Source organism: Dermacentor silvarum, chromosome 5 (assembly GCF_013339745.2).
Source record: "Dermacentor silvarum isolate Dsil-2018 chromosome 5, BIME_Dsil_1.4, whole genome shotgun sequence".
NCBI lineage: Eukaryota > Metazoa > Arthropoda > Arachnida > Ixodida > Ixodidae > Dermacentor > Dermacentor silvarum.
Window position 1 is genome coordinate 34,428,770 of NC_051158.1, and position 26,233 is coordinate 34,455,002.

At 47.4% G+C, this 26,233-nt stretch overlaps 1 protein-coding gene across 1 annotated transcript in view; it reads left to right on the forward strand.

Moving 5' to 3' along the window:
• Positions 1–26,233, forward strand: part of LOC119454055 (fatty acid synthase-like) — a 322,635-nt gene that overhangs the window by 294,385 nt on the left and 2,017 nt on the right. Inside the window, 6 exon segments of the mRNA XM_049667895.1 lie at positions 5,262–5,563; positions 7,169–7,555; positions 13,941–14,130; positions 18,888–19,004; positions 19,007–19,116; positions 25,696–25,899. Of these exon segments, the coding sequence (XP_049523852.1) occupies positions 5,262–5,563; positions 7,169–7,555; positions 13,941–14,130; positions 18,888–19,004; positions 19,007–19,116; positions 25,696–25,899 (1,310 nt within the window).

Sequence of the window (26,233 nt, forward strand, 5' to 3'; positions counted from 1 at the left end):
GCCTGGCCATCTGCGCCGTATGCTGTGCCTCGATTATCTCTTCCAAAGTGTTGTGAATACCCAGTTACATGAGGCGTTCCGTGCTAGTGCTCGAAGGGAGTCCTACCACTCTCTTGATGCTCTTGCGGATCAGGAGATTAAGCTTAGTCTTTTCATTACCCTGCCAGCAGTGCATGGCAGCAACGTAGGTAATGTTGCTCATTAAATAAGCGTGGAACAACCTTAGTAAATTGTCCTCCCTGAGGCCACCTCGAGAGTTGGAGACTCTAGTAATAAGCCGAACCATGTTTCCCGTTTTAGCTGTAAGCTTGTTTATGGTATGCCCATTAGTGCCATTAGCCTCTATAAGCATGCCAAGAACTCTGATGACCTCTACCCTAGGGATGAGATGACCAGAGCTGGTGCGAAGCTTTACATTCACGTCCGAAAGGGGGACCCAGCCCTTAGGTTTGACACCCCTTCTCTTGGGTCTATACAGCAAAAGTTCCGACTTACTCGGAGAGAGTCGGAGTCCGGTTCCACTAAGGAAAGCCTCGGTGTAATCCACAGCCTGTTGTAGTGCCTCCTCTACTCTGCCCTCGCTGCCGCCCGTACACCAGACAGTGATATCGTCGGCGTAAAGGGTATGACGTATGCCCTCGACTTGAGAGAGCCTCTTGGAGAGCCCACAGAGAGCAATGTTGAATAAAAGTGGTGAGACCACGGAACCTTGTGGCGTACCTTTGGAGCCAAGAATGAGTGGTTCTGATTTGAGATCTCCTATCTTAATCGTGGCCCTTCTGCTTTTGAGGAAGGAGCTGATGAATGCATGGAATCTATGCCCCAAGCCAAGACTAGAGATAGATTTGAGAATATGCGTGTGCGAGAGATTGTCAAAGGCTTTCTCCAGGTCAAGGCCCAGGATTGCCCTGACATCTCTCGTCTGCACGTCGATAATCTGATGTTTGATCAACATCACGGTGTCCTGGGTCGAGAGTGCCGGCCGGAAGCCAATCATGTTGTACGGAAAGAGACCATGCTCTTCAATATGTTTAGAAATGCGCTTGCTAATGACGTGTTCGGCCACCTTGCCTATACAGGATGTAAGCGATATGGGCCTGAGATTAAGGCGACCAAGGGGGCGTCCCGGTTTCGGGATAAGAATGACTGACGCCAGTTTCCACGATTCCGGGACGGCTCCCTGTTCCCACACCCTGTTAATCTCGTCCGTGAGCGTTTTATGGAAGCATCGTCCAGATTACGAAGGAGCCTATTAGAGATCCCGTCCGGGCCCGGGGCCGATCGCCAATTCAGTCCCATGAGGGCCTCCCTCACTTCAGCCGTGCTGAAAGGTTCGTCTAGAGATTCCGCGTGCGAACCCCCGTAAGGAGGATAGTCGGCGCCGCCCGAGAGATCAACCGGCAGATATGTTTCCGCGAGTATTTCGAGTATTTTTTGTTCCGAGTGTTCCTGCTTGGCCACATGGAGGATTTTGTCGATTGCCCCTCTCTGGTTGGGTTTCGAGTTTGATTCATTAAGCAGGTGCTTAAGCAAGTTGCACTTGCCCCCTGTGCGCATCTGGCCATCGACCGAGCTACAAACCTCCTCCCACTGTTGCCTAGAGAGCGTCTGGCAGTGTTCCTCAATCTCGCGATTCAGCTCAGCGATCTTTTGCGGAGCCTACGGTTGAGCTTTTGTCCCTTCCACCTAACTAAAAGTGCGTTTTTTGCTTCGAGCAAGTGTGCTAGACGGCTGTCCATGCTGTCCACCTTAAGATCAGTAACTATGAACTTGGTGGCCGCAGCCACATCCTGTTTGAGTTGTGCTACCCTGTGGTCAAAAGACTCCGGTAACTGGCGGTCCTCAGCACCCTGCTCCCTGATTGTGCGGAAAAGTTCCCAATCTGTGAATTTAAATTCCCTCGGGGGCCTGCTCTGGACTTCCATCGAGGTGGCGAGAATGTAGTGATCACTACCGAGACTTTCGTTAAGGTTTTGCCAGATTACCGACCTCGAGTTGGCCACAAAGGTGAGATCTGGAGTGGTGTCTCTGGAGCATGAATTGCCAATTCGGGTAGGGAAGGAGGGATCAGTGATTAGAGTGAGGTTGTGGTCCGAAGCAGCCTGCATCTCTACCCTTTGCGTTAGTGTGGTGATATCCCCACGCCTGGTGTGGGGCATTAAAGTATTCGGCAATTATGAGTGGGGCCCCTCCCGCCTTTCCGACTGCCTTGGACATCAGTGACGTGAAGCGTTGTCTCATGTCCCTAGGAGTACTGTAAATGTTGAGAATGAAGAGGCTGTTCCTAAGCTGCCCGTTTGGTACGAGCTCGATTAACAAGTGTTCAGTCTTAGTATGGTTCATGGAAAGATCATGAACTATGGTGGTGAACTTCTTCGACACAAGGGTGCAGAGGCCCCTTTTATCCTGCCCGAAAAGACAGTGAGACCTATATCCCGATAGGGTGAATGATCCCGTCAACGTTTCCAGGAGTAAGATAATGTGCGGCTTGTTAGGACGAGATCTAATGAATTGCTGAAGGACCGCTTTCTTACGCTGGGATCCACAACAGTTCCACTGCCAAATTACGATGTTGCTAGGTCGACCCTCCATGATTTATAATTTCAAAGACGGTTCTCTAACCGCCGAATCCGACGACCCAATCCCCACCGCAGATTCGAGCGCTCCGACCCTCACGCTCAGAACGGAGAACGCCTCGCCAAGTGACTTGAGCGTATTCCTTAATTCGGTCTGAAACTCTCTCATGTCGGTCTTGAATTCCTTAAACTCAGATTTGAGCTCTTCTAATCCCTCATCTCGTAAGGGTTCGGACAGGGCTCTCTTCTTAGCGGGGCGCCCAGCTGCAGGCGTCTCCGACGGGGTCTCAATATGCATGTCAACCGTCCCTGATGGGGGAGGCGACTGCGAAGGCGGCGACGCGGCCGCCAACTTTAGTTCGGCTACCTCTGCTTTAAGACGCTCAAAGGCGCTCCTTAGCAAAGCGTTTTCGCGCTCGAGTTCTGCGATCCTAGCCGCGCCATGCTCTGGCAGTGGTGATACTTCCCTCATTACCGTGGGTGACGTTCCCTTGACACAATCTGCCCAGCGGGTCTCTCCAGTGGGCGGTGGTTGTAGTCGAACGGCAGGCGGTCCCCTGGATCGCGAGTGCCTTCTGGAGCAGGAGCGCCCATTCCTGGACGAAGAGCGTGGCGTCGGTTGGCCGGCGCGCCCTCTCGACGGGAATCTGCTGTGGCTCCGCACCTGGTCTGCTCCGGTCGGCGCAGGTGGTTTGGCGCACTGACGCTCGTGTCTTCTTCTGCGAACCACATATGGAACTTGAAATCGCTGCTTGCATAGCTTGTCCGCTGTAGGGTGAGGCCCTCCACAGAGGGCGCACTCGGGGGTGCACGTGTGATCCTCGGACGGCGATGGCTCTCCGCAACTTCTGCAAATCACAACTTCGGGCGCCGGGCAGACGTCGGCCCGGTGGCCTAACCTTCCGCATGCGTAGCACACATCCGTTTGTCGACAGTAAAGCGTACACCGTAACATACTTGGCCCGCACATGACGTAGTTGGGCACCTTCAGGCCGTCGAAGAGAACGACGACCGTTCTAGTGGTCTTGATGCGCTTGACTTCCAGTGCTCTGGGGTTTCTCGGCTGCACAATCATGCTGTTGAGCTGCTCTTGATTAAAGTCCAGATCGACGCCTCTGACGACTCCCTTACATGTGTTGTCCGGTGCGGCCAAGTAAGAGCTGACCTCATAGTTGGCCTTCCCGACCATGATTGCTTCGATTCTAGAATATGCTCGGGCGTTCTTTTCGACTGGCGTACTCACGATGAGAATGTTTTGCATAGGGTTGGGACACACAATGTCGTCGGCTATCTCGGCCGGAGTGAGTTGCGCTGCCAACGCCAGGGCATGGGCCACCTTGATTTGGCTTATATTCTTGACGTTCAGGCCACCTCGGGGTCTAACGATGATTCTATAGTGCTCCCTCGGTAGGCGGGGGAGTCGCGATGCGACGGCGAGATGATTCTTCACGCTGGCGAGAGTGCAGCGTCCGCCGGAAACGCCGCCACGTTGTGCTGAACTTGCATGCGCGTCTTGCTTGAACGCGCCTTGTTGCTTGCGCTTCGAAAGGGCCGTGGTCCATCCGGATTCAAGGCACTCTTCGGGGGTAATATCCTCCCCTTCAACTTCAATTTGCATAGACATCTTGTGGTAGAAAAAGAACGGCCGCGGAGGACGACAGTCTCCTCCGCAGCGTCTTCGCCGGGGAAGTAGGCCTAGCTGGTGGCCTAGCGGCGTTCAGCGTGGTCTGGCAGAAAAGCTTAAAGATTTGGCAATAGGAACACTCACCGAGAAAAGTCCGGTATCGGCGTAGTCCTCAGAACAAACTGCGTAGAATGACGTAAAGTTCAACCACAGGAACCACAAGTTTCCAACCGAAAACATATGAAGAAGCAGGAGCCGATGTGTTCACATGCCATGTGCTTTGGAAACCTCCTGGTTTCCATAGCACATGGTCAAAAGAGCCTGGGAGTATTGGACTGGCTCCTGCTTTTGGAAAGGTGTGAGCAGCCGTGGAATCCAGCGTGCGGATACCTTACGCATATGAAGATGGTCCTGAATGATTTTTTCCACGGAGCCCACACTAATCTTGACATTTTGGGCTCGGTCTCGAACGGTTACACGGCGATTGTTCGAAATGGCGGCCTCCACTTGCTGGATGGTGCGTTCATCGATAGCGGAGTGGGGTCGCCCTGCAATCGGAGCCGTTTACACCGAAGTCCACGAGCATTTGAATTGACGATGCCAGTTCTTCACTACATCATATGATGGGGAATCCTCCCCATAAACCTCTTTTATCTCATCGAACTTCTCCCTTGGAGTGCGGCCTTTCAAGTACAGGAACTTGATGACTGCTCTGTATTACACTGCATCCATTATCACACCTCACACCACTTCAGCACCTGTAAAAGAAAGAGCGTTATTAGTTAAGAGTTGCACATTGGCACGTGACCTATAGTGACGTATGTCATTACACATGCGCAGTTTCAGCATCCCGCAATAAATATAAGTGAGTTAGGCGAAATCTTGCTTGAACGACGCTCGTAATTCCCACCATAGTACAGATTCGCTGGTCTTCCATCTCCACCCCAGTGGAAGGGCAGACAGTTTTTTTTTTTTTTTAGTCTTGCCATTGTTAGAAAAACATTTTGTTTCTGAGAAATTCAGTTACCTTTTCGATGTTAATTAGTGTTTCTTATTCACAGGTGTTTGTTCGCTGGCGAAGGTGATCCTGGCCATGGAAACCGGCGAAATCGCTCCCAACCTACACTTCAATGAACCGAACCCTCACATCCCTTCTTTGCGCGACGGCCGAATCGAAGTCGTCAATGCACCCACATTCTTCCCTGGTGGCCTTGTAGGAATCAACTCGTTTGGCATCGGTGGAGCCAATGTTCACGTCATTCTCGAAGGCAACCGCGGTGAGCATGTCGACTGCCTTACACGCGAGGCGTGGGAGGTGCCAAGGCTGGTTCTAATGGCTGGAAGGACCAAAGATTCGCTGCAGGTGAGCTGGCCCTTCCCATTCAGTCAGCTCTCTCTTGCTGAACGATGTAGTGCATTAACCCAGTGGACGCAACATTCTCGGGAATGCTGGCGTGTTACTGCGAACCACAACTCTGTTTCGAACCACAACTCTGCACCAGAATACCGCGCTCCTTGCGCGCCATACATCTCTTTACAACGCTTTGCTTGATCATATAATGAAACACCTTGAATATGCTGCCTTGTGAGGCACTGTTCTCAAGAATTACTGATCGCAGTACAATATATGCCATCGCTCATAACGCATCGAGTTACGTGTATATTGTTAATGAATTTAACTGTTTCGCTTGTGCCCCTTTAAATCATCTATCTCTTTATTTCTAATGCCAACATTTCAACGAAATAAATTATGTTGAATACATGGAATAAGGAGTAACAAACATGTGACATCGGAGGCACCAGAGAAATATCACTAGAGGATGACTGCTACTAACGGTTCAGTTTGCTACCCTTCACCAGGTGAGGTCGAACAAGGTAATAGAAATATAGGGCCGAAACAGCGAGAAAATAAGCGTGACTTCTACGTATCAGAAGCAATATAAATAGCTGGGGTGGTTGCAAGAAAGATTTGAGAGCATGGGTGTTTAGCATTTAGAACATATACCTTGAGAGACTAACTACTTCAAGAGGTGACCTGGCAATAAGTTTAGGATAAACGAGCTGAAAACGTAAATTTATGCTTTCACTTTGCCAACACAGGGAGACAACAATGTAAGGCGCTCAAGACAACCTACGGGTGCCATTTCGCTCATGTACAAAATGGTAACAGCCACTAAAATGCTGCAATGTCTTCCTTTCGCCTACCTTATTTCACTGCGGTGAAATAAGGTAGGCCACACTTTGCGGGCTAATTTAGGACACCGTCTTTTAGTGCATCGCATATCGGGCCTTTCTTCCAGGCTTCCTTTTTTCACAGTTTAAGGCAGCCGCGATTAGTGGTTCGTATCAAGATATACGCTCTCTTGCCGAGGCGGGATTTGAACCTGCGTACCCGCGATCCCAAGGTGAGCGTCGTAACCACTAGGCTATACAGCCAATGTTCCAGAACATGAATTTATGCGAACCATATGATTGCGTTCGAGCGTCGTCGTCTTCATCCACAGCTGGCGCGTTCGCACGCTCATGCTCTGCGAGGCGAAGAAGAGGTTTTGCGCGTCTTGCTCGGGAGAGAGATAAAGAAAATGAGAGAGAGAGAAAGAGAGACGCATTTACGGAGCGGAGTCTCCTGGAACGCGGTGTCGGCATTGCAACGCAGTGTCGGTGTTGCAAGCTGCGCTGTGCAACGCGCAGTGACGGCCGTAAGTCCGAGACGCGCGAAAAAAAATATCATCATCATGAGTGATAACATGAAAAGTTCGCGAGCACTTCCGGAAAATGCTGGGCTACAATCGCCCAGCTTCGCTGTTTCAAGCGTTGCGCGGCTGAGTACAAGGTCAAGCGTCTTTCTCTATTGTAATAATTGCAAATCTGGGCTCCTCGCAGGTATACATGGCACGCTCCATAGCCACATTGAATCATGATGTCTCGTAACTCATACATTCCCTATCTCCACATTTTAACTTTCCAGAAATCCCTGAAAAAATTGGAAGAAGAAGGACCCTATCCGGATTCTGCCTACGCCCTCCTGAACAGCGTAGGACAACCCAGTGTCAAGCGTTTTCCGTATCGGGGATATGCAGTGGTTCCCGTGGATGGGACTCAGAAGCATCTCACGAAGGTGGTCGAGCGGTCTCCTTCCGACAAGCGGCCGCTCTGGTTCGTCTTTACTGGCATGGGCTGCCAGTGGCCTGGCATGGCAAAGCAGATGATGCAGTTCGACACATTTGCCCGCGCCATCCACGAGTCTCACAAGCTGCTGGAAACGTTCGGCTTCGATCTCTTGGAAATCCTAACCAGCAATCATGCTGGCACCGAGACAGTGACATCAGCTTTCACGTCAATTGTTGCAATTCAGGTGCGTACGTAAGCCATCTGTGAACAGCTGCAGTTATCCGCAGCCGCGGCGGCTGAGTGGGCTGTTAGTATGGAATAGAGCTCACGAGTGTAATTCCCGGCCGCTGCAGCTGCATTTTCATTTGAATTGAAGTTGGCGTTGTTGTTTTTTCTTTTTTTAATATATGTTACAGAAACAGGATCAGGAGCAAAAGGCTGCTAAGACCTCACAAATGCACCTGCTCCTGTTGCGGTTCAGCAATATGGTACATTGTTTGAACTTAATGTAAAATCACATTGGTCACATCATATCACATCAAATCAATGTGACAGCGCAACCTCGCAGTAAGCATCGTGTTATATGAAAAAAGAAAACGCAGAATAACTATAAATCTGAAGAAACAATTTCCCCAATCAGCGAACAGCGTAACAACGTTAAACATAAAAGATGTCGTGTATTATACAATCTCAACAATTACTACATGTGGGACCACATAACATACTCAAATATTCTTAGCCTCAATAAAAAGAACTTTACCGATCATAAATGTTATTAAAATAGTCACGAAAAGCAATACATTATCTATATACGATTTCATGCTCTATAATGTGCATTCTTATTCATTGGTTAGTCAAATGGGGGGGGGGGGGGGGGGGGGGACTGTAGTCTGTTATATTTCCGCGATTTAATAAATGAGAGAGAAAGAGAGAGAGTATAAGTGATGAATTGCATGATTTAAATGCTGCCTGCCATAAGTTACTCATGGGTTCGGTATCCAGTTTCTCTGCGTGCATAATAGTTTGAGGTGATTTTGATATATACAGTTAGTTATCATGTTGTTAGTTATGGCCAATAGCATATAATAATATATCTGACTGCCCTTGAGCACTGTGTGTTTGCTGAAGGGAATATGCGTTCCTCAATCTTGGGGCCCACTTCCATAGTACCCGAAGTGCCTCAGCACTCTTTCTTGCAAGACTCAATTCCTGCGAGATGTTGCGGTGAAGGTTGGAGAATTTCTTATTTTTCTTTGCAAAGGCCCAGTGACCGCGCGCCTGGACCACTTTACCATTGTGCACGTGTCCATTCATTCTTGGGCTTCAGTGAGACAAACGAAACATCTGCATTTTCGGAACGCAGTGTGCAAAGAACTGCTTTGCGGCTGATTTGCATATATAATGCTGATGACAAGTTCATGACGGCTGCTTTTTCACGGATACCGTGAGCTGTGGGAATTGCTTTAGTGCGTAGAATGCTGCTCTAGCTTAGCGACAATTTGACATAATCGAAGCACACTACCAAGCTGGACACACTTTTCAATGCGAACCTCTTAGATCAAAATAAACACGGCGCGCTCGAACATGTGGATCCCTCGAAGGACGACGAAGTAATCAAAGGACAGTATGATGAAATGGGGGGAAAGAACACCGTAATGATGGCTAGGGAATGACGAAATAACCACGATTGTATGACATCACAATGAGGACGATTTCGTGACGACACTGGGATGAAGGTGCTGGAATGACAGTGAAAGTACCACAACCACGTTACGATAGCTGTATGACGCCACAATGACGACGATAGTCAGGTGACAACGAAACCAACACGACAGCATAGCGATAACTGTATGATGACGACAAACGGTGAAGGATGAATGAATATGACGGAATGGCGGCGAGAGAACGAAAACAATGGGAGGACAACGACGGTAGGATTTCGACGGCATGACCATGGCGGCATTATGGTAACGGAATGACGACGCTGGAATGATCATTAAGGTATGCATGACAAGAACAACTTGACGACCACCGCATGAGGGCAATGAGATCATGACTGTATGACGATGGCGAATGGCAGGATGACAAAGTGATGACGTCGACTGCGTAATGACAACGTCATGAGGACGATGGCACGGTGACGCTTGAATAACGTCAAGCGTACGACCATGAAGGCGTCGCGACAACAGTTTGAACATATATACGTCACAATGAAGTCCTGTATGGCAACGAAGCATTGACGACGATGGTCATGGCGACAACGGACTGAAGGTGACGGCAGTATGACCAAAGAAATGGCAATGACGTAGCGCTGAAGACGAAATGACAACGCACTGACAACAATGGCGTGAAGACGGCGAATCGATGACGTGAGAACGAAGGAATGATCACGATAGAATGCGGGTGATGAAATAATGACGGCCTGATGACGACGGCATATTTGTCGTAGCTCACGTCCGCGCCTACATGCATCGTCTGCCAGCTTTGGTTTCCTGACTTTGCACTATATATGGTGCTTGTTTGTACTGAGTGCGGTACGGGCCATTCGTGCAAGGCGGCCACCAGGCAGACCCCGAATGGGGAGGGGGGGGGGGGGGGGCATGTGAAGGGGTCTGGGAGGAGTGAAGAGGCATGGAAAGCTTCGCTTTAGAAAACAACGCTGACGCACTTTCAGTAACAAATGTCTCACTGAAAGATGGGTGGGTTGTTAGTAGCATTAATGGCGCCACTTGACGGCTTATGGCGCATTGTTTTTTTACGGCGAAGCTGTTAGTGCCCCTAGATGCACTCAAAAGGAATGTGCGCACGCTTTCCATGCGTATTCGCTCAAATATATTATGGGATAATGTGCATGGTATGCGGCCTGGGTGGCGACAGTTTAAGCTCCACGGTGCGAACTACGGTATTCGCTAAATACATGATTTCTCCGTCTTCACAGCCGTCATGGAATGTGAGGATTGTTTTCTTGTTGTCCAATGAGAACTAAATGTGACACTTATCGTCTGTTTTTGAACGGATTAGGCCACGTTATTGATGACGTGCTATTAAACATTAAATAGTATAGGTTAACTACAGCCTTGGTATAAAACTGCCCTTGCAATGTCTTGGGAGCATTACAGTTGGTACAGTTGGAGGTTACGTTTAAACATATAGAGAGAAAATGGCATCCTGTGAGAAATGTGCGAGAAAACTTCAGTGTCTAGTTTAATTACGAACTTTGCTGTACATCACTCACGTGAGTGCTCAAAGCTGCTAAACAATGGTAACGTGCAATCTTTTCGAGTGTCCTCGGAGAACTGAAACTGGCGGAAGATTCATATTTGGTGCAAATCGGGTATATTTTAGGGGTTATGTGCTTGCCAGAGTTTTACGTTTGGGGGTTAATTATGGATTGTGCAGATTATTTGCAAATTCTCACTTTGTTGCTACTTTCACTCGTTATTAGAAGCACGTAGAAAGTTCAATCTGTGCCCTCCAATAAGTCACCTGGACGCCGAGGTTAAATTTACTGTAAATTGAAGATATGTCATGGGCGATGTGTGTGGGTAAACTTTAAAAGTGTAAGTTAACTGCAGGCTTCTAAGTAAATGATTATTGTAAGCGTTGAAAAGCTTTGCGCGCGTGTTCTACGAAGCGCTCAGTGGCGCACCGACGGGGGTTCGGGGGTTGTAACCCCCCCCCCCCCCCCCCCCTGAGGCCGAGTTAGCCCACCCTTTTGTATATCCCCTTTTCTTTCCTTGCGCCTTTGAGTACTGCAACTAAGATGTGAGACGCGCAATCGTCTGCACACTCGCAAACTTGCGCAAAAAGCGCATTTTTTGACAATTTCCCGTGACGAACTTGAAATTAGTGCTGTTAGGTGGTATTGGCAAACTATCAACCCCCCCCCCCCCCCCCCTGGCAGAGATCCTGGGTGCGCTACAGGAAGCGCTTATCATTCCCAGTCAGCATTTCGTGCAAACGAAACAGTATATTGGATTCACATATCGTGAAAATGGGGGCTAAGTCACTAGCTTGTTCGCGAAAGATTTTCGAAGGTGTTACACGGATGTTTCCTAATATCTTGGGAAGAGCAAGTCTAGTACGAAGTTTAGATCATCAGCGAAGAGGGTTACGTTATAAGTCAGATGCGCGAGATTTTCGTACGTGTGTGGTGGTTAATTACTACAATAATTCAGAAATAACTATAATGCTGAAATTTGCAAATGCAAGCGCTAAAAAGCAACAACTTTGTTGGAAAGCGCGTTCTCATTATCTAAGCCCGTGAAAGTCTGCAATGTTTTTATGCTACTTTAATCTGTTCGCAGCAATCTGGCACACCGCTTCAAGTTCGGCTGGTCGAAAGTGAGCACTCGGAACACAATCGCGAGGTCAGATAAGCGAACCGTGCTCCAGCTAAAGCCCTCAAGTATACACTCTCACCTACTCGGAGCCCGGCAGCGATCCTACGAGGTTTTGTTACGTGTTTACCACAAGTCCAGTGTCTGGAGCAGCGTTTGCCGCAGCGGAATTTTAACGCATGGCGGAAGGAATAAATAAAATTACGGCGGAACTCATCTCACGGTGGCTGTCGATGGTCATAAGAATAGCAATTGAGCAATGTAGCCGACAGGCCATATTCCTGAACTCCCGTTTATATAACACACGTAGGGGTAATTCTGAGTCTTTCGCTGCAAGCACTCGGATATCATCACATTTCGCAATGGCACTGGCTGGCCAGGGTCACCCTTGAACCTGGAGGCGTGACGACGACTGTATACCGATGCAGTGATGATGAATCACGAAGTAGGAAGTACATCAATAGAACGACAAGTGCGTAAAACGACTACGGCATGACGACAATGAGAGGTCGAGTTTAAATTATGACGGTGGTATAACGACGAGAACGTGACAACAACGACATGAGGGCAAAAATGAAGAGGATGGTGTTTCGCCTACAGTGTGACGACAACCGGACGAAGTGTGAATCACTACGATGGCACGACCAAGACCGTATGACGACAACGGTATTAAAACGGACGCATGAGGGCGCGCATGTGACGACGGCTCAATGACGACTTATGGCATGAAAAAAAGGTGGCATAATCCTCATTAAATGAGGGCAGTATGTTTAAGGTAGATTGACAAAAATGGAATGACGTCGATCCGACCAACCAAAATTATTTGACGTCAATGGCATGACGACAGTGTAAATACGTTATTAAAGTGGTAATTGTGTTGGAACGACAGCTTGACGACATTGGCATGACAACGATGGTATGACGACGGTGGCATGCTAAGAGTCACATGTCCAAGTTACAATGATGAGGATGGAACGACCGTGACGCAATCGTGACGTTCGTGTGACAGCTATGACAACGAATGCATGAGTATGATGCAATCACGGCGATGTCATGACAACGGTATGAGGACAATATGATGACGACTAGCGTACGATGACAATGGCATGACGATAACTGCATCAGGAAACCTGTACGACGATGATGGCGAGAGCACGACTCGATCCAACAGAATCCAACCAAGAATCCAACATCACCTTCGATCTGCATGCTTTTTTTATTGCCATAGCAATTATATACACTGCAGGTGCATTTCTGCCGACACCGTCGTCGTCGCCGTGAGCTTCCGTCTGCCTATGTTTGCAAGTTTATACGGCCGATGAAGCTACTATCTTACGAGGGTAGTTGCTTGGGCTAGTTGGTAATTCGTGGTAAAAAATGACGTACAGCGCGAAACAACAAGTACTGGTAGAGACGACAAACACTGCGCTGACTTCGAACAATATTTTATTGCCGTTGCCACATCATGTGTTCATATACAGGAGGGAGCATGCGCAGAAAAAAATGAAATGCTATCACAAACAAGGGTTCTCTAACAGCAAGTCATTGGTACTTAGTATATAGCCACGTGAAAAAAAAAACACATTACTAACAAAATCTGTTTAGATAAAGGACTTTACTAGGTGTCAGCTCGATAGAGGGGTCTATAACATATTACTAACACTAGCTGTTCAGATAGAAGAGTTCGCTAGCTGTTAGCGCGATAGAGGAGGCACTGACACACACTACCCAGTTACCTAATGAAATCGGCTTCTATTATCTCTCGCGTGAGCTGTGAACTGTGTCTCGCTAAAACCTCCGTATCTTCTAAGAAGGGCTCGTAGCCGACGCAGTCGCAATCTCGGCAATGGATGCCCAAGTGGCCTTGAATAGTGTTATGTACGTTAATGTGGTGCTCCCTTAGGCGATCATTTAAGCACCTGCCGGTCTGTCCAATATATTTACTTCCGCCAACCAGGGGAATCTGGTAAACCACATTAGTTGAGCATGTAACAAAAGTTTTTTTGTAGCGCGACAGAGCAACACTCCGATGTGATTAAGGCGCATTGACACGGCTCTGTCAACGCTCTGTGCGTTCGTTCGTTGCACTTCTTCACACACCCTGCGTGCATTAATCTCTCTATCCCCTTTTCCCTTCCCCAGTGTAGGGTAGCCAACCGGGCTCAGTCCTGGTTAACCTCCCTGCCTTTCATTAAATCATTTCTCTCTCTCTCTCTCTCTCTCTGCGTGCTTTTGAGCCTGGTGGTTTTCGGGATGCATGTGTATTTACGTTTATGTATTTATGTTCAGGTTGGCCTTGTGGAGCTGCTCCGAGCTGTTGGCCTGCAGCCGGATGGCATCGTCGGCCACTCGTTGGGCGAAATCGGCTGCGGTTACGCCGACGGGTGCCTCACCGCGGAGGAGGCCGTACTATGCGCCTTCTGGCGAGGACGTTGCATCGACCAGGCAGGCCTCCCAAAAGGAGCAATGGCAGCCATTGGTGAGATGTGTACTAAACGCGAGTTCGTCATCTCCGAGTACTCATAAAGAAAGGATTGTATGTTCCCCCATTTTGCGTGCGCTGGCTGCTGTCTTGCCGAGTATACGATAACTTCGGTCACGGGGCTTGTGCCACTGGGCACGTCCCATTGGGCATGTGAACGTTCTCGACCTATCCCACCGAATGGGTATATGCCACAAGGAAGGTACCCACCGTGGTGGGAAAGTGGATTTGTCGTCGCGCTGCTAAGCCCGAGAATGCGCGATCAAATCTCGGCAGCGCCGGCCTCATTTCGATGGGGGCCAAAGGCACAAACGCCCGTGTACCGTGCATTGGAACTCCAAGCGGTAAAAATCAATCCCAAGCCCATCACTACAGCGTAACTCATAACCATAACCTCATCGCCATAACGTAAAGCCCCGGAACTTTTTAAATATGCATGTATGTATGTATGTATGTATGTATGTATGTATGTATGCGGTTGTATGTATGTATGTATGTATGTATGTATGTATGTATGTATGTATGTATGCATGTATGTATGTATGTATGTATGTATGATGTAAGGCTGTAACATCTTTCACGATGTTCTTCAAACAATAACAAATCACACGCCATTCCAGTTCTGTGAAGGTGGATTACCAGCGAAGCCGTTTGGCACAAGACATAGAGGTGTCACAGAACTTAGATCAAATTAATGCGCAAATTTTATTTCTCTTGAGCGGCTACGGCGATAATCCCGAATAATGACACACGCACACGCACGTTTATTCTGATCGGCGGTCTTGAGTTGTGGCATACGTTCGCGTGGAAGACTACCGCCACCTTAAGGAGCCGGAGGAAACAAGAAACACACGATGGGACCGCCACGTCGGGAGAGCGGAAGGAAACTAGGCAGCAAGCGCGTGGAAAGATGACGAAGAGAGGGCGACGACACTGGTAGCACAGCAGCAAATCTTTGAGAAACTTGTATTATCTATCTAAGAGTCTAGTGATTTTTAAAATGGTGCCTATTGATAACTACTCTACTGAAAATGCATATGAGACGTAGCTTTTGCACAGTATGAAACCATTTTGCATCAAATTGGGGAGCTGAGTTTTTGCAGAAGCAGATTTGTTGACTGACACAAAAAAATGCACAGAACCCGAGCCATAGACAGCCTCGATGTAAAAAAAATATCCGGTACGAGATGGAATCTACACCGCGTCACACTGTTTCCTCAAGAACTACAGCACACACTTTAGAGCGGCGCGACGAACACGCGCGGGCAGGGACGGAAGAATTCTCAGTGTTCGCACGCACCGGCGCACCACACATCTCGGAGGCTACGTGTGGGCTTCACGGTTGCGCCACTAGATGGCGCAATGTGCTCTAAGAGAAGTGCGATAGGGAATTCCGGTTGCAGTGCACGCCTCAAACACGAATAACTTCGGCGAAGGCAACATTGCGTGTCCCTACACTGCTTTCATTCGAACGGCTTTAACCTCAATATTCACAGTGAGATTGGTCCTTTTGGATGTTATTATTACTATTAAGTATTTGTTTTTGTGCCTCTGGCTATCTATGTTCTTTTTCCGTGTATTTGCGTCCTGTTAGGCATATCTGTGACTGACTGTGAGTGACTCAATTATTAGTGGTTCCATGCCATGTGCTTAGTAGACTAGTAGGACAAGCGCCCAACTATTGCAGTTGTACGTGCACTACAGGGGAATAAAAATTGATGTAATGTGTGTTTTAACTGGTATGCGTCAAGCTTTAAATAATATACCGTATGCGCCACGAGAATTTATCCAAGTTAATATTGCTACTAAGTAACATTTTGCTATGAGCTTAAACCATCACCTTCAATTATTATTTCAATACCATTTTATGTAGATATTTAGAAGCATATTTTTGTATCTAGATGTTGTAGAGCCCATTCAGAAATATAGGAATATTTCTCTTCCCTGAATGTGGGTGCTGCGGTCTTAATTTTATCGCATGATCAATGTTGCTTGTAGACCAATACTTAAATAGGCGAGAAGCAAGAATGATGGCAACGCTCGTCATCTCCAATGCTTCGCTATTTGCCACCTAAACATCCTCGTCCTTTACGTGATCGGCATATAGCAACAATTCTGGTGAGCTTCAAGAATTGGCATGATCTATTTATTCTACATCCGTGCATTCATTGCTTAACAGCCAAGATATGTCGGCAAAAATCCAAAGCCAACATCATCGTCTTTGATTCGTTATTTTTTTTCTTACTGATGGCCTATACGTGCTTTCGATCTGCATGCAGACTTGATAAGTAATTGACAGCATGTTTGAGGGAACCAATATCTCTGCGCACAAGCGCCTCGTCACATGGTACTTTTTCACATCCCTCATTCCTACTTTGCAGTCCGAAAAAAAGTAATACCACAAGAGCTGTCTTCACGGTAAAAGCGATTTGGTTATTCCTCAATTTCGTAAATTGTGCAAATTTGTGCATTTTTTTCGATTTGTACATTTTGGTTGACTGCCTTTCCCTCTTGTAATGCATAAACACTGAGGTTATAACAACTAAGTAAATAAATCGATAAACAGTGTCTAATTTGGCACCAAGAGATACCTCGTATAAGAGATTTGGTGTTTCATTCAGTACTACAAAAGTCGATTAAACTTTTAATGTTAAATAAAGATCTACAATACTATTACAAATACCATGAATTGCTCAAATAGATAGTCAAGAATACTGAGTTGATGGCATTCTCGTAGCGAACACGTCGATATTTAAAAGCAATACTTTGTATGTCTAGGCGAAATCGTATACGGCTAGGAAGAAATTGCCTGTGCGCAGAAAAGTAATATCATCAACGATGGCTCGAGCGTCGTCGTCTTCTTCCGCAGCTGGCTCATTGGCGCCCTTCGGGTTGCGCTCGTGCTTGTGCTCGGCACGCGCTCTTGCCTCTGCTCAAGCATTCGTCGTCATCGTCTTCTTCCACAGCTGGCTGCGTTGCCGCTCATTATCACTGAACTGTGATCAGTGCTCATCATTCCAGTGCAGAAGTTCACTTCTCTTCTGTCGTCGTAACGGGGAGGCCGCGTTTGCGGGGGTATGAATCATCGCTCAAGGGCGCATGAGCCATTCATTGTCTTATCGTAACAGACAGATTTAATTTTGAAGCAATTTAATTTCGAAGAATCGCAAGCGGCATTGGCGGGCGAATGGTGCTAACCAGGCCGCCGAGCAAACTGACAGATCGAACGCAAACAACATCGGCGGTATACGGGCATACAGTCAGTGACGTCGTTCTCTACGTCGACGCGGAACGTGTGAGTGCCCTCATAATTGGGAAATACTTTATGGAACCCTCGGTGTTAACCCAGTGATAAACACCAGGGTCGCATGTTTCAGCTTCGCTGGTTAAACATCTTCACGGACTGGAAGGACCGACAAATTTTTAAAGCATGGCACACGTTACATGAAACACCCTGTGCAGGCGCGAAACCACAGCGTTCGACAACATATGTTAGGTCAGTGTTAACATTTTTAGGAGGAATTCGCCGGGCTGCACTCCTAACCACTCCTTGGTTAGCCATAAGTCGCAAAGTAATAACGGTGACATTATGAGTCCTTTTCGTGTTTCGTTGCTTTTCAAGGAGAAGGCGAAATGAAGGGCTAATTTTTTTTTTTTTTTTTTTGTTAGAAACAGCCACATCACGCTGACCGTCAAGGAAGCTAGAGAAAGCATAGAGGAAATTACCTATTGCTTCATTCGAATGGAGAAATTATAACGTAAAGAAAAATGAAAGTGCACGAAGAAACCATTTTTCCCGCTGTTTCAGTCAACTATGATTTCCTCTTAGGTTGACGTTTCTACAATTCTAAGAGACCCTCAAATAAGATCGCCTATGCGTTCCTTTGTTTGCTTCATTGTCTGTTGGCTTGATGTGGTTGTGTTTAATTACTTTTTCCGTTCCCACATGCGTAGTTTATAAACATTTGACTACAGCTTTAATATAGAACCTTTAGTGGCGAATGTACGGTCGCAATGGGGGGAAATCAAAAATGTCCCCCAATTTCTGAAAATATCATGACATATGAAAATGTTTTTTTTTTTGCTTACAAAATCTGTTATCATGCACATATATGGCTTGCGAATAAACTTATGTGTTTGTTTTGAAAGCAGAGAAAATTGGTGTTGCGCGTCCCCCCTGGTATGAAATGCGGTTGAGGTAGTGACATCTGCAGTTTCTGGACGAAACTTAAAAGGGCTACTTACTGACTATTTGCATGACGCATAATTTTATATATTAACACAAATGATGGCGAAGAATAAAACGCAAAATTATTTTGTTGCAATGTTCCAACATTCACATTGCCCCCTACAACAGCCCTGTGTGGACGTCTGGCGAAAGTGTCTTGGTTTATCTGCATCTGCATTTCACTTTTTCGATGAACCGAGAAACTAGTACTCCAAAATCACTGTTGGAAAAGCTAACTGCCCAAAAAAATTTCACTAAGAAGGTGCCACTAATTAAAAATGCATAGTAAGGTTGATGAAAGCTTTCTAGACTGAGCGACATTTGGTGCGACGCCTACACTCTGTGCACATTTAAGCATCTGAAATATCACCTGATATTCATAGCATGGGGAAGCATTAGATAAACTAAGGTAGACATAATAACGCTTTGTTAGGCGAGATGAAATCGTGATACTAGTTTAAAAAAAAACTGTCTTGGATATAAAACATTCTTCATGTAAGATTTGCTACGACTCACATTTTTCCAGGTCTGACGTGGCAAGAAACTGCAAGTCGCTGTGCAGGTGGCGTGCAACCTGCGTGCCACAATGCTGAGGACTTGGTCACTGTGTCCGGACCAGCCGAAGCCGTAGCCGAGTTGGTACAAATCTCAGGGCTCAGAACGTGTTCGCTCGCGAGGTGAACAGCATGAACGTGGCCTTACACAATAGCCAATTGCAGAGCGTGGGGCCACCTCTTCGCCAGGCATTAGAAAAGGTGAGAAGGAGGCGAGAAAAGTGTTTTGTACACATACACACACACGCACGCACACAAAGACACGCATACATACATACATACGCACGTACGCACGCACGCACGCACATACATACATGCATGCATGCATGCATACATACATACATACACACATACATACATACATACATACATACATACATACATACATACATACATACATACATACATACATACATACATACATACATACATACATACATACATACATACATACATACATACATACATACATACATACATACATACATACATACATACATACATACATACATACATACATACATACATACATATTTCTTTCTTCCCCAAAACTGTACAAATAACAGGCCAGCCCAATAATCAAAGGGTGTGAAAAGCGGGGTCTCGCAGAAAGCAGGGAACCAGCCTGTGCACAATAAATGAATATTGGCATAGAATTAAGGGTAACTTTCACGGACCCCGAACCACCTCTCGGGCTCTGTGAAATAACATAGTCCGCGGGTAGCATACGCTGCTGTGAACATCTCAGTCAAGTTTTGCTGTCATACGCGCGGTGCGTGGAGCTCCCAAGCGGAGCGCGAAGTCGCCTTTCTCTCAAACACCCTCGTTTCAACAAATCCATGATCCTCACTATTTTCTGTGTGCTTTATTGCGCAATAAAGCACATTCCAATACGCGGCTGCTGTTCGTCGCCGCGGTCGGTTACACCGCGGCCGCCGTGGGCTGCTGCCACGAGCCCACTGGCTAAGCGCACTGCGGCTCTCTGAGGACAGCCGCTATGGCTTACGTTTAGCGCGGCGTAGGCACCAAATCGGAAATTTCAACCGCGCGCCACGGTGACGTTTTGAGGACGGAGCGTTGTGGCCTCGCCGCAGTGCAAGGCATTGAAGAACGAAGGGGGAGCACAGCTGAGGCTGTGTTCGATAGCCAAAAACTCCGCGTCTGCTGGACGCATTGCACTATTTTTGCGGCAAAGTATTCCTGAAATAGCGTATTTTCAACTCCATGTCTTTCTACACTTCGATAAAAAGTGGTTCAGGGCCGCTTTAAACATGCCACCACTGTGAGCAAAACAAGAAAACATCATTCGTAACATGCCACGTCCAAAAGGGAGACCATTCATCCCCAATGGACTTGTGTAGGTATTTCTGTTCTATAATTCCCACGCAATCGATACCAGTGGTAACAATGAAAACATTTGGAACATAATAGCCAGACAATAATTTACCATATCCCGTGACACAAGGAAGTTTCCTGTAAGGTTTCTTTGGTCTGAGGGAACGAGCTGGCACATGCACTGCCTTAAATGGTATTTTTTTAAATATTCCCGCCCCCATTCCACCCTGTAAAAGTAGATGTACTTCGCTGTTGCCGACGTTGCAGAAGCGCCACCACCACAAGGCGTCAAACCGTCGAGATCAATGTAGCGTCTACGGAATCGTTCGCGCCCTTTCTGTTGGTGCTACGACGCCGCAGTTCACGTTCGCGTCGACCACAAGCTATGCGAGTAACCCGAAATCGCGAAGTGAACGTCACTGTCATTTTGAAATCGAAGATTAATATGGCTAGGCGAAATCGCCTGTCCGCAGAAAACTATCATCATCACCATTGGCTTGAACGTCGTCGTCTTCTTCCGCAGCTGGCTTGTTGGTTCTTGATGGCGCTCGGCACGCGCTCGCGCCACTGTTCCCACGTTCATCGTCGTCGTCTTCTTCCACAGCTGGCTGTGTTGCCGCTCATCATTCTAGCGTAGAATTTCAATTCTCTGCTCTCGCCATAACGTAGAGGCCGTGTTTACGAGGATATGAGCCATTGCTCAAGGAGGTATTTCATTTAGCCATTTCATTTCTAAGAGTCGCACGCGACAATGGCAGGCGAATGCTGCTACGCATGCCGCCGAGCAAACTCGAGACAACGAACGCAAGCGACAACGGCTGAGTGCGAGCATATTGTCAGTGACGTCGCTACCTCCGTCGCAGCCGAACCTGTGTGTAACTTCATAAATGAGAAATACTTTAATGAACCCTCGAGATTAACCCAGTGATAAACACCGGGGCAGGACGTTTCAGCTTCGCCGGTTAACCTTCTTCACGGAGTGCAAGGACCGAATAATTTTTTAACAGTCGGGCTCTGGTGTAGATTACGGTCGCAACACATTCTGCGTGACCGATGCAACGGACTGAGCACCCACTCATCTAGGACAGATACATCGTGTGCACACGTTCGTCACCCGCGCACGCAGGTGTGTCGGAATGCAGCATATATGCTCATGCTACACCCTCCGCCTGGCGCAAGTGTGTTATTGAACTAATTAAATTTCTCAAAGTGCGTCACAAAATTTGTAAAGTACGACTTAAAAGCAACCTGCAGACATGAGAGCATCGGATTGTAATTTGAACATACCAAAGAACATAATTCTGTACGCAGGAACTCAAAATTACACTAGCTCTGGAGACGAAATTTTTTCTTTGCCGACGCGACGGTGTACATGCACGGACGCAGAAAATTTGCCGGGGTAGCCATATACAGCTTCGCTGTAAAAAGTAGCAGTTTCGCCCGAAAGGCGAAGCATCGATTACGATAGCAAATTAATGGGCAGCTATACGAAGTATAGATAGTAGCTTTATAGGCCATATAAACTTGTAAACATTCGCTTACTCACTAAATTAACAAGCACGGTGTCACGAGCGCGCAGGTAAGCATGAACACATCTCACTCGTTGACCGCGGAAACTAGCTGTCAAAACGCTGGAGTGAGGGAGCGCGGCAGCAGCGAGCTAGCGAATTGACCTTCGTACTGTCTCTCGCTTCAACGCGAACTAGACGTCTAAAGCACAGCGCATACGAAGCTACCGGCACTCGGCGCAGTTTCTCCACATCGCAGATAGCTTTCAACATGAGGCCCGCGCTGGCGCGCACTTTGTCCACATCGCAGATTGCTTTGAAGATACGGCGCCTGCGCGGCCACACCGTAGGATGCAGCCGCCAGACTTGAACGCCCTCCCATCTCGCTCGTTTACCCCCAACTACCGTCGCCCCTCGCGCGCGACAGAAGACGGCACGTTTTCGCCCTGCCTTCCTCCCTCACGCACGCGAGATTGAGCAGCGGTCGTCGGGTCACCCTCGAAAGCGTTCACTCGAAGATGCAGCGTACGGCGCTCGGCGGCGATGTTATCTTGTTCTGACTTTATACGGAACATCACGGCGATGACGACGGCGACGGCAGAAATTCCGCTTGGAGTGTCCATATAATTGCTATTGCAACAGAAATGGCAAACGGCGTTCACGTCCTAAGCAAGAGAGTCCTCCACAGGAATATGGAGGCTTGGAGCGAATAGCAGTGGTACAACAAGAAATGTCGCTGAAGCCAACCTTTCGACCAGTGAACTTGGCCTGACGAAGAGAAGCCCCCTTGTCGAAATATGTTTTCAACGACATTCAGTGTTCTACCACTGTTAATCACGAAACTCGCGTTACACTTTAACAGTATTTGTCGACATGGCATGGCTGCTCAGTGTCGATGGAATTCTGCTGCTATACCAACTAGGTAGCAAGTCTCAAACCCTGCCCCGGCAACCGCATGCGAGCGGTAACTAGTGTAACAAGATTTAGGTGCACTTTGCAGAACGCCTGAGGTTTAAGTTTAATACAAAGCTCACCACCAAGGCGCGTCTCAAAGCTCCTGTGCTGCTTAGGAACGTTATATTTAACCAATCATTTGTTATCTATGTAGAACAAGAGTAGAGTAGTGGGCTAAAAAAAAGGAACGAATTCGTGACGAACAACACAAAAAAGACACGAGAAGACACAAGTCCCTTCGACATTTTCTTGTTAAATATTTACCAGTAGAGGTTGCGTTCGAAGCACGATGCTCTTTCGTGCAAGCACATTGACTTAATTGTCGAAGCTTTACCATGACTGCCCTTTTCACTGTTACATTGCTCCGAACTTAAGTAAATCACAATTAGAAGCGAATGGCTTCCTTCGGATCTTTTATCCGTATTCGTGCTCAGTGATAGGTGGTTAGTGGTTCGCTGTCATACTTGAAACTGCAAAGAGGGCGCGCCTCACGTAGCCACACTGCATGGCGCGTTCGTAGCCAACAAAAATATACCACATTGAAGAACCTTTGATGCGAACGTCGTTATCAAAAAACTTATGAGTTCTGGATATGGCATTTAGAACGGTTTGATAAAGGCTTCTTCAAGTTTCGTTAAACATCGAAAGTTATTCCCGAGGTCGTGAACATAGGCAATGGGCACTGCGAAGGTGAAACTTGACTCCGTTCAAAGCATCCGTTCTAAACATTGTTGTGCGATATATCGACGTCAACCTTCAGAGGCCCCATAACTTCCGCCACAAGGCTGGAGTTTTAGAACGTCTGAGGGCTTACATGCTGTGGTGAAGTGGTCGGGTACGAGAACGCTGCTCTTCTTCTGCCGAGCTCTCCTCCTCTGGCGGCTGCAGGAAAGGGCTCAAACGCGACTACAAGTGTACATTTATTGCGATAGCAATTATATGGGCACTCCAGGCGCATATCTGCAATTGGCGTCTCCGTCGCCGTTAAGTTCTGTATAAAGTTCAAGGGCGATAAAGTCGTCGCGGTGCGGCGTATGCTGCATGTGCGAGGGAATCATGCGAGGGTGAGCTGGCAATCGCGGCTCAATCTCGCGCACGCAAGGGACCGAAGCGGGAAGGAAGCGCCGTCTTCCGTCGAGCGCAATGCTCCGGGGGAAGGGTATACGGAGGGTAGAGGGGGGCGCGTTCTTCTCCGGGTGGCCCGGGCGGCCGCGCGCGCGCTAGAAACATGGTACGCGCGAATGGCGCAGCGCGGCGCCAGCGGTCGAGTGCTGTATGGGGGCGCAAATAGAAATACGCACCCGGGCCGCTGTATCTTGAAATCCATCTGCGTCGGGGACACAGTCCGCGATGCGCTGTGTTTTCGCGGCTTAGTACAGGCTTTTCCGGCGGCGGACCGCACGCTCAGTCAGAAAGAAGAAGTAGCATGGCGGAAACTGCAGAGGGGTGTCTTCCTAAACCCCGCGCTACATAGCAAATTCATTCCGGAAGTCTTCAAACCACAGTGCAGATCCTGCAAAGCAGTAGCGAACATGGTCCAGATTGTGTAGATGTACGAACAATATACAATAGTTCAAACACGATAGCATCCTGGGAGGCCACACTCCGCAATACGGACTGCAAGACTCCACGAGAAATCATCAGCCAAGCTCTAGCTGCCGCTGAGTCCTTCGTGATCCCGGCCGACGGATAGAGGCGTTGCGGAGGAAGACCATTTTCTGCTGCGTTAATTGACTGGTGGAAATAAATGTTATTTCTCTCTCTCTCTCTCTCGCGTTGATGCGAGGTGGAGCACAGAGGTCAATTCGCTCGCTGCTGCAACCGTGCTTGCTCACTCCAGCGTTTTGACAGAGAGTTTCCGCGGTCATCGAGTGAGATGTGTCCTTGTTTGCTTGTGCGCGCGTGGCACCATGCTTATTCATGTAGTTAATATGCCAATATTTACAAGTTTATACGGCCGATCAAACTACTATCTTTATTATGTATAGGTGTCCACCAATTTGCTGTTGCCATCGATACTTCACCTTCTGGGCGAAACTGCGACTTTTGTAACCAATCTGACCACTGTGGAAATACACAATGGTATTACACTACTTATCTGTCATCATAGCAACAAAAATACGCCTTCAAGCGCACCATTCCTTTATAAAGTAAAGCACTCTCTAACCTAATCTGAATGTACAACAGACATCGAGAAACAGCACAATCAATAAAAAACAATTCTGCAACTTTTTCAGTAAACAGTATGATACGCCAGACATAAAACTAAAACTGGGCTTCACTTCAAGCCACCTATGGCTGTGTTTGAAATTAGCTCTCGTCATATGTGGTTTACATTACGTGTGTGACACAAGTGCCGGTAATCTTACATTAGTCGGTCATCTCTGACCGTGGATTCAAAGGAAAGCGATTCGCGTGCCAAACTTTTTTCCTCATCCTGTGTTTCTTCGTTAAACCAGCAAATGTGACTCGCTGGGTTTCATTCAGTGTTGGTCGAATACATTTTCCCAGAAACTGCGTACTCAATACACAAACTTATAAAAAACTAAATTTATGGAAAGTTACCTGTAGTCAGCACTGCTCAACAAGGGGCTAAATGCGTTCGGCTATTGGTTTACATTCACAATCATTTTTGATCCTTTCACCACCATTTTTATAGGTCGCATATTTCTTACAACATTACCAAACGCTAATCACCTTGAAAATACTTTGTCTGGGACACTAGACACAGTGATGCTATAACTATCTCTGATTGAACCTTATCACAACACTTTGCTTCCCAAGCTAAACACACAGATGTGCTGAAAGCAAAAAGCTGTCTCCATACGAGCCATTATAAGGTTGGTGACAGAATTCAAGCATAGGTACTCTATAGCGCACAGCCGATATTATTCTTGCCAAAGATTGTGCGGACAGGTGGGAGACAAGGGGAAGGTGGTCACTCACATCACTTCAAGCTGATACGTTAATGCATTCCCGACAGGTGATTGTCGAACCAAGGCCCCGCAGCGAACGCTGGATCAGCTCATCGGTTCCGGAGACAAAGTGGGATGAACCCATTGCTCAGCTCTGCTCTTCCGACTACTTCGTCAACAACCTTCTTTCACCTGTACTCTTCTGCGAGGCCCTACGTCACGTGCCTAGCAACGCAATCTTGGTTGAGGTTGCACCTCATTGCCTTTTACAGGTGAGAACCTGTTTTCTCGCACACTGTGTCTTGTAATTGCAAATGCGTAAAGACAATGAAACCATATATGCCAGATATCGTTTCGTATCGCGCATTTGATATCCAGTACTAAACTTTTTTTATTGCTCTTCGTAAGTCAAGAACTCATGAGTGATGTACGAAGCGTGCCCAAAAGATAATATTTCCAAAGTTTACAGTGAATCAATACGGTTTCGATTAAGTGACTGCTTTTTTGCATGTCTGAAAAACACCTCACGGTACTTTATTAGAGAAAATAGAATTATTGTTGAGCTGCATGCCAATGTAATTGCAAAATATTGACATCCGTATAGAA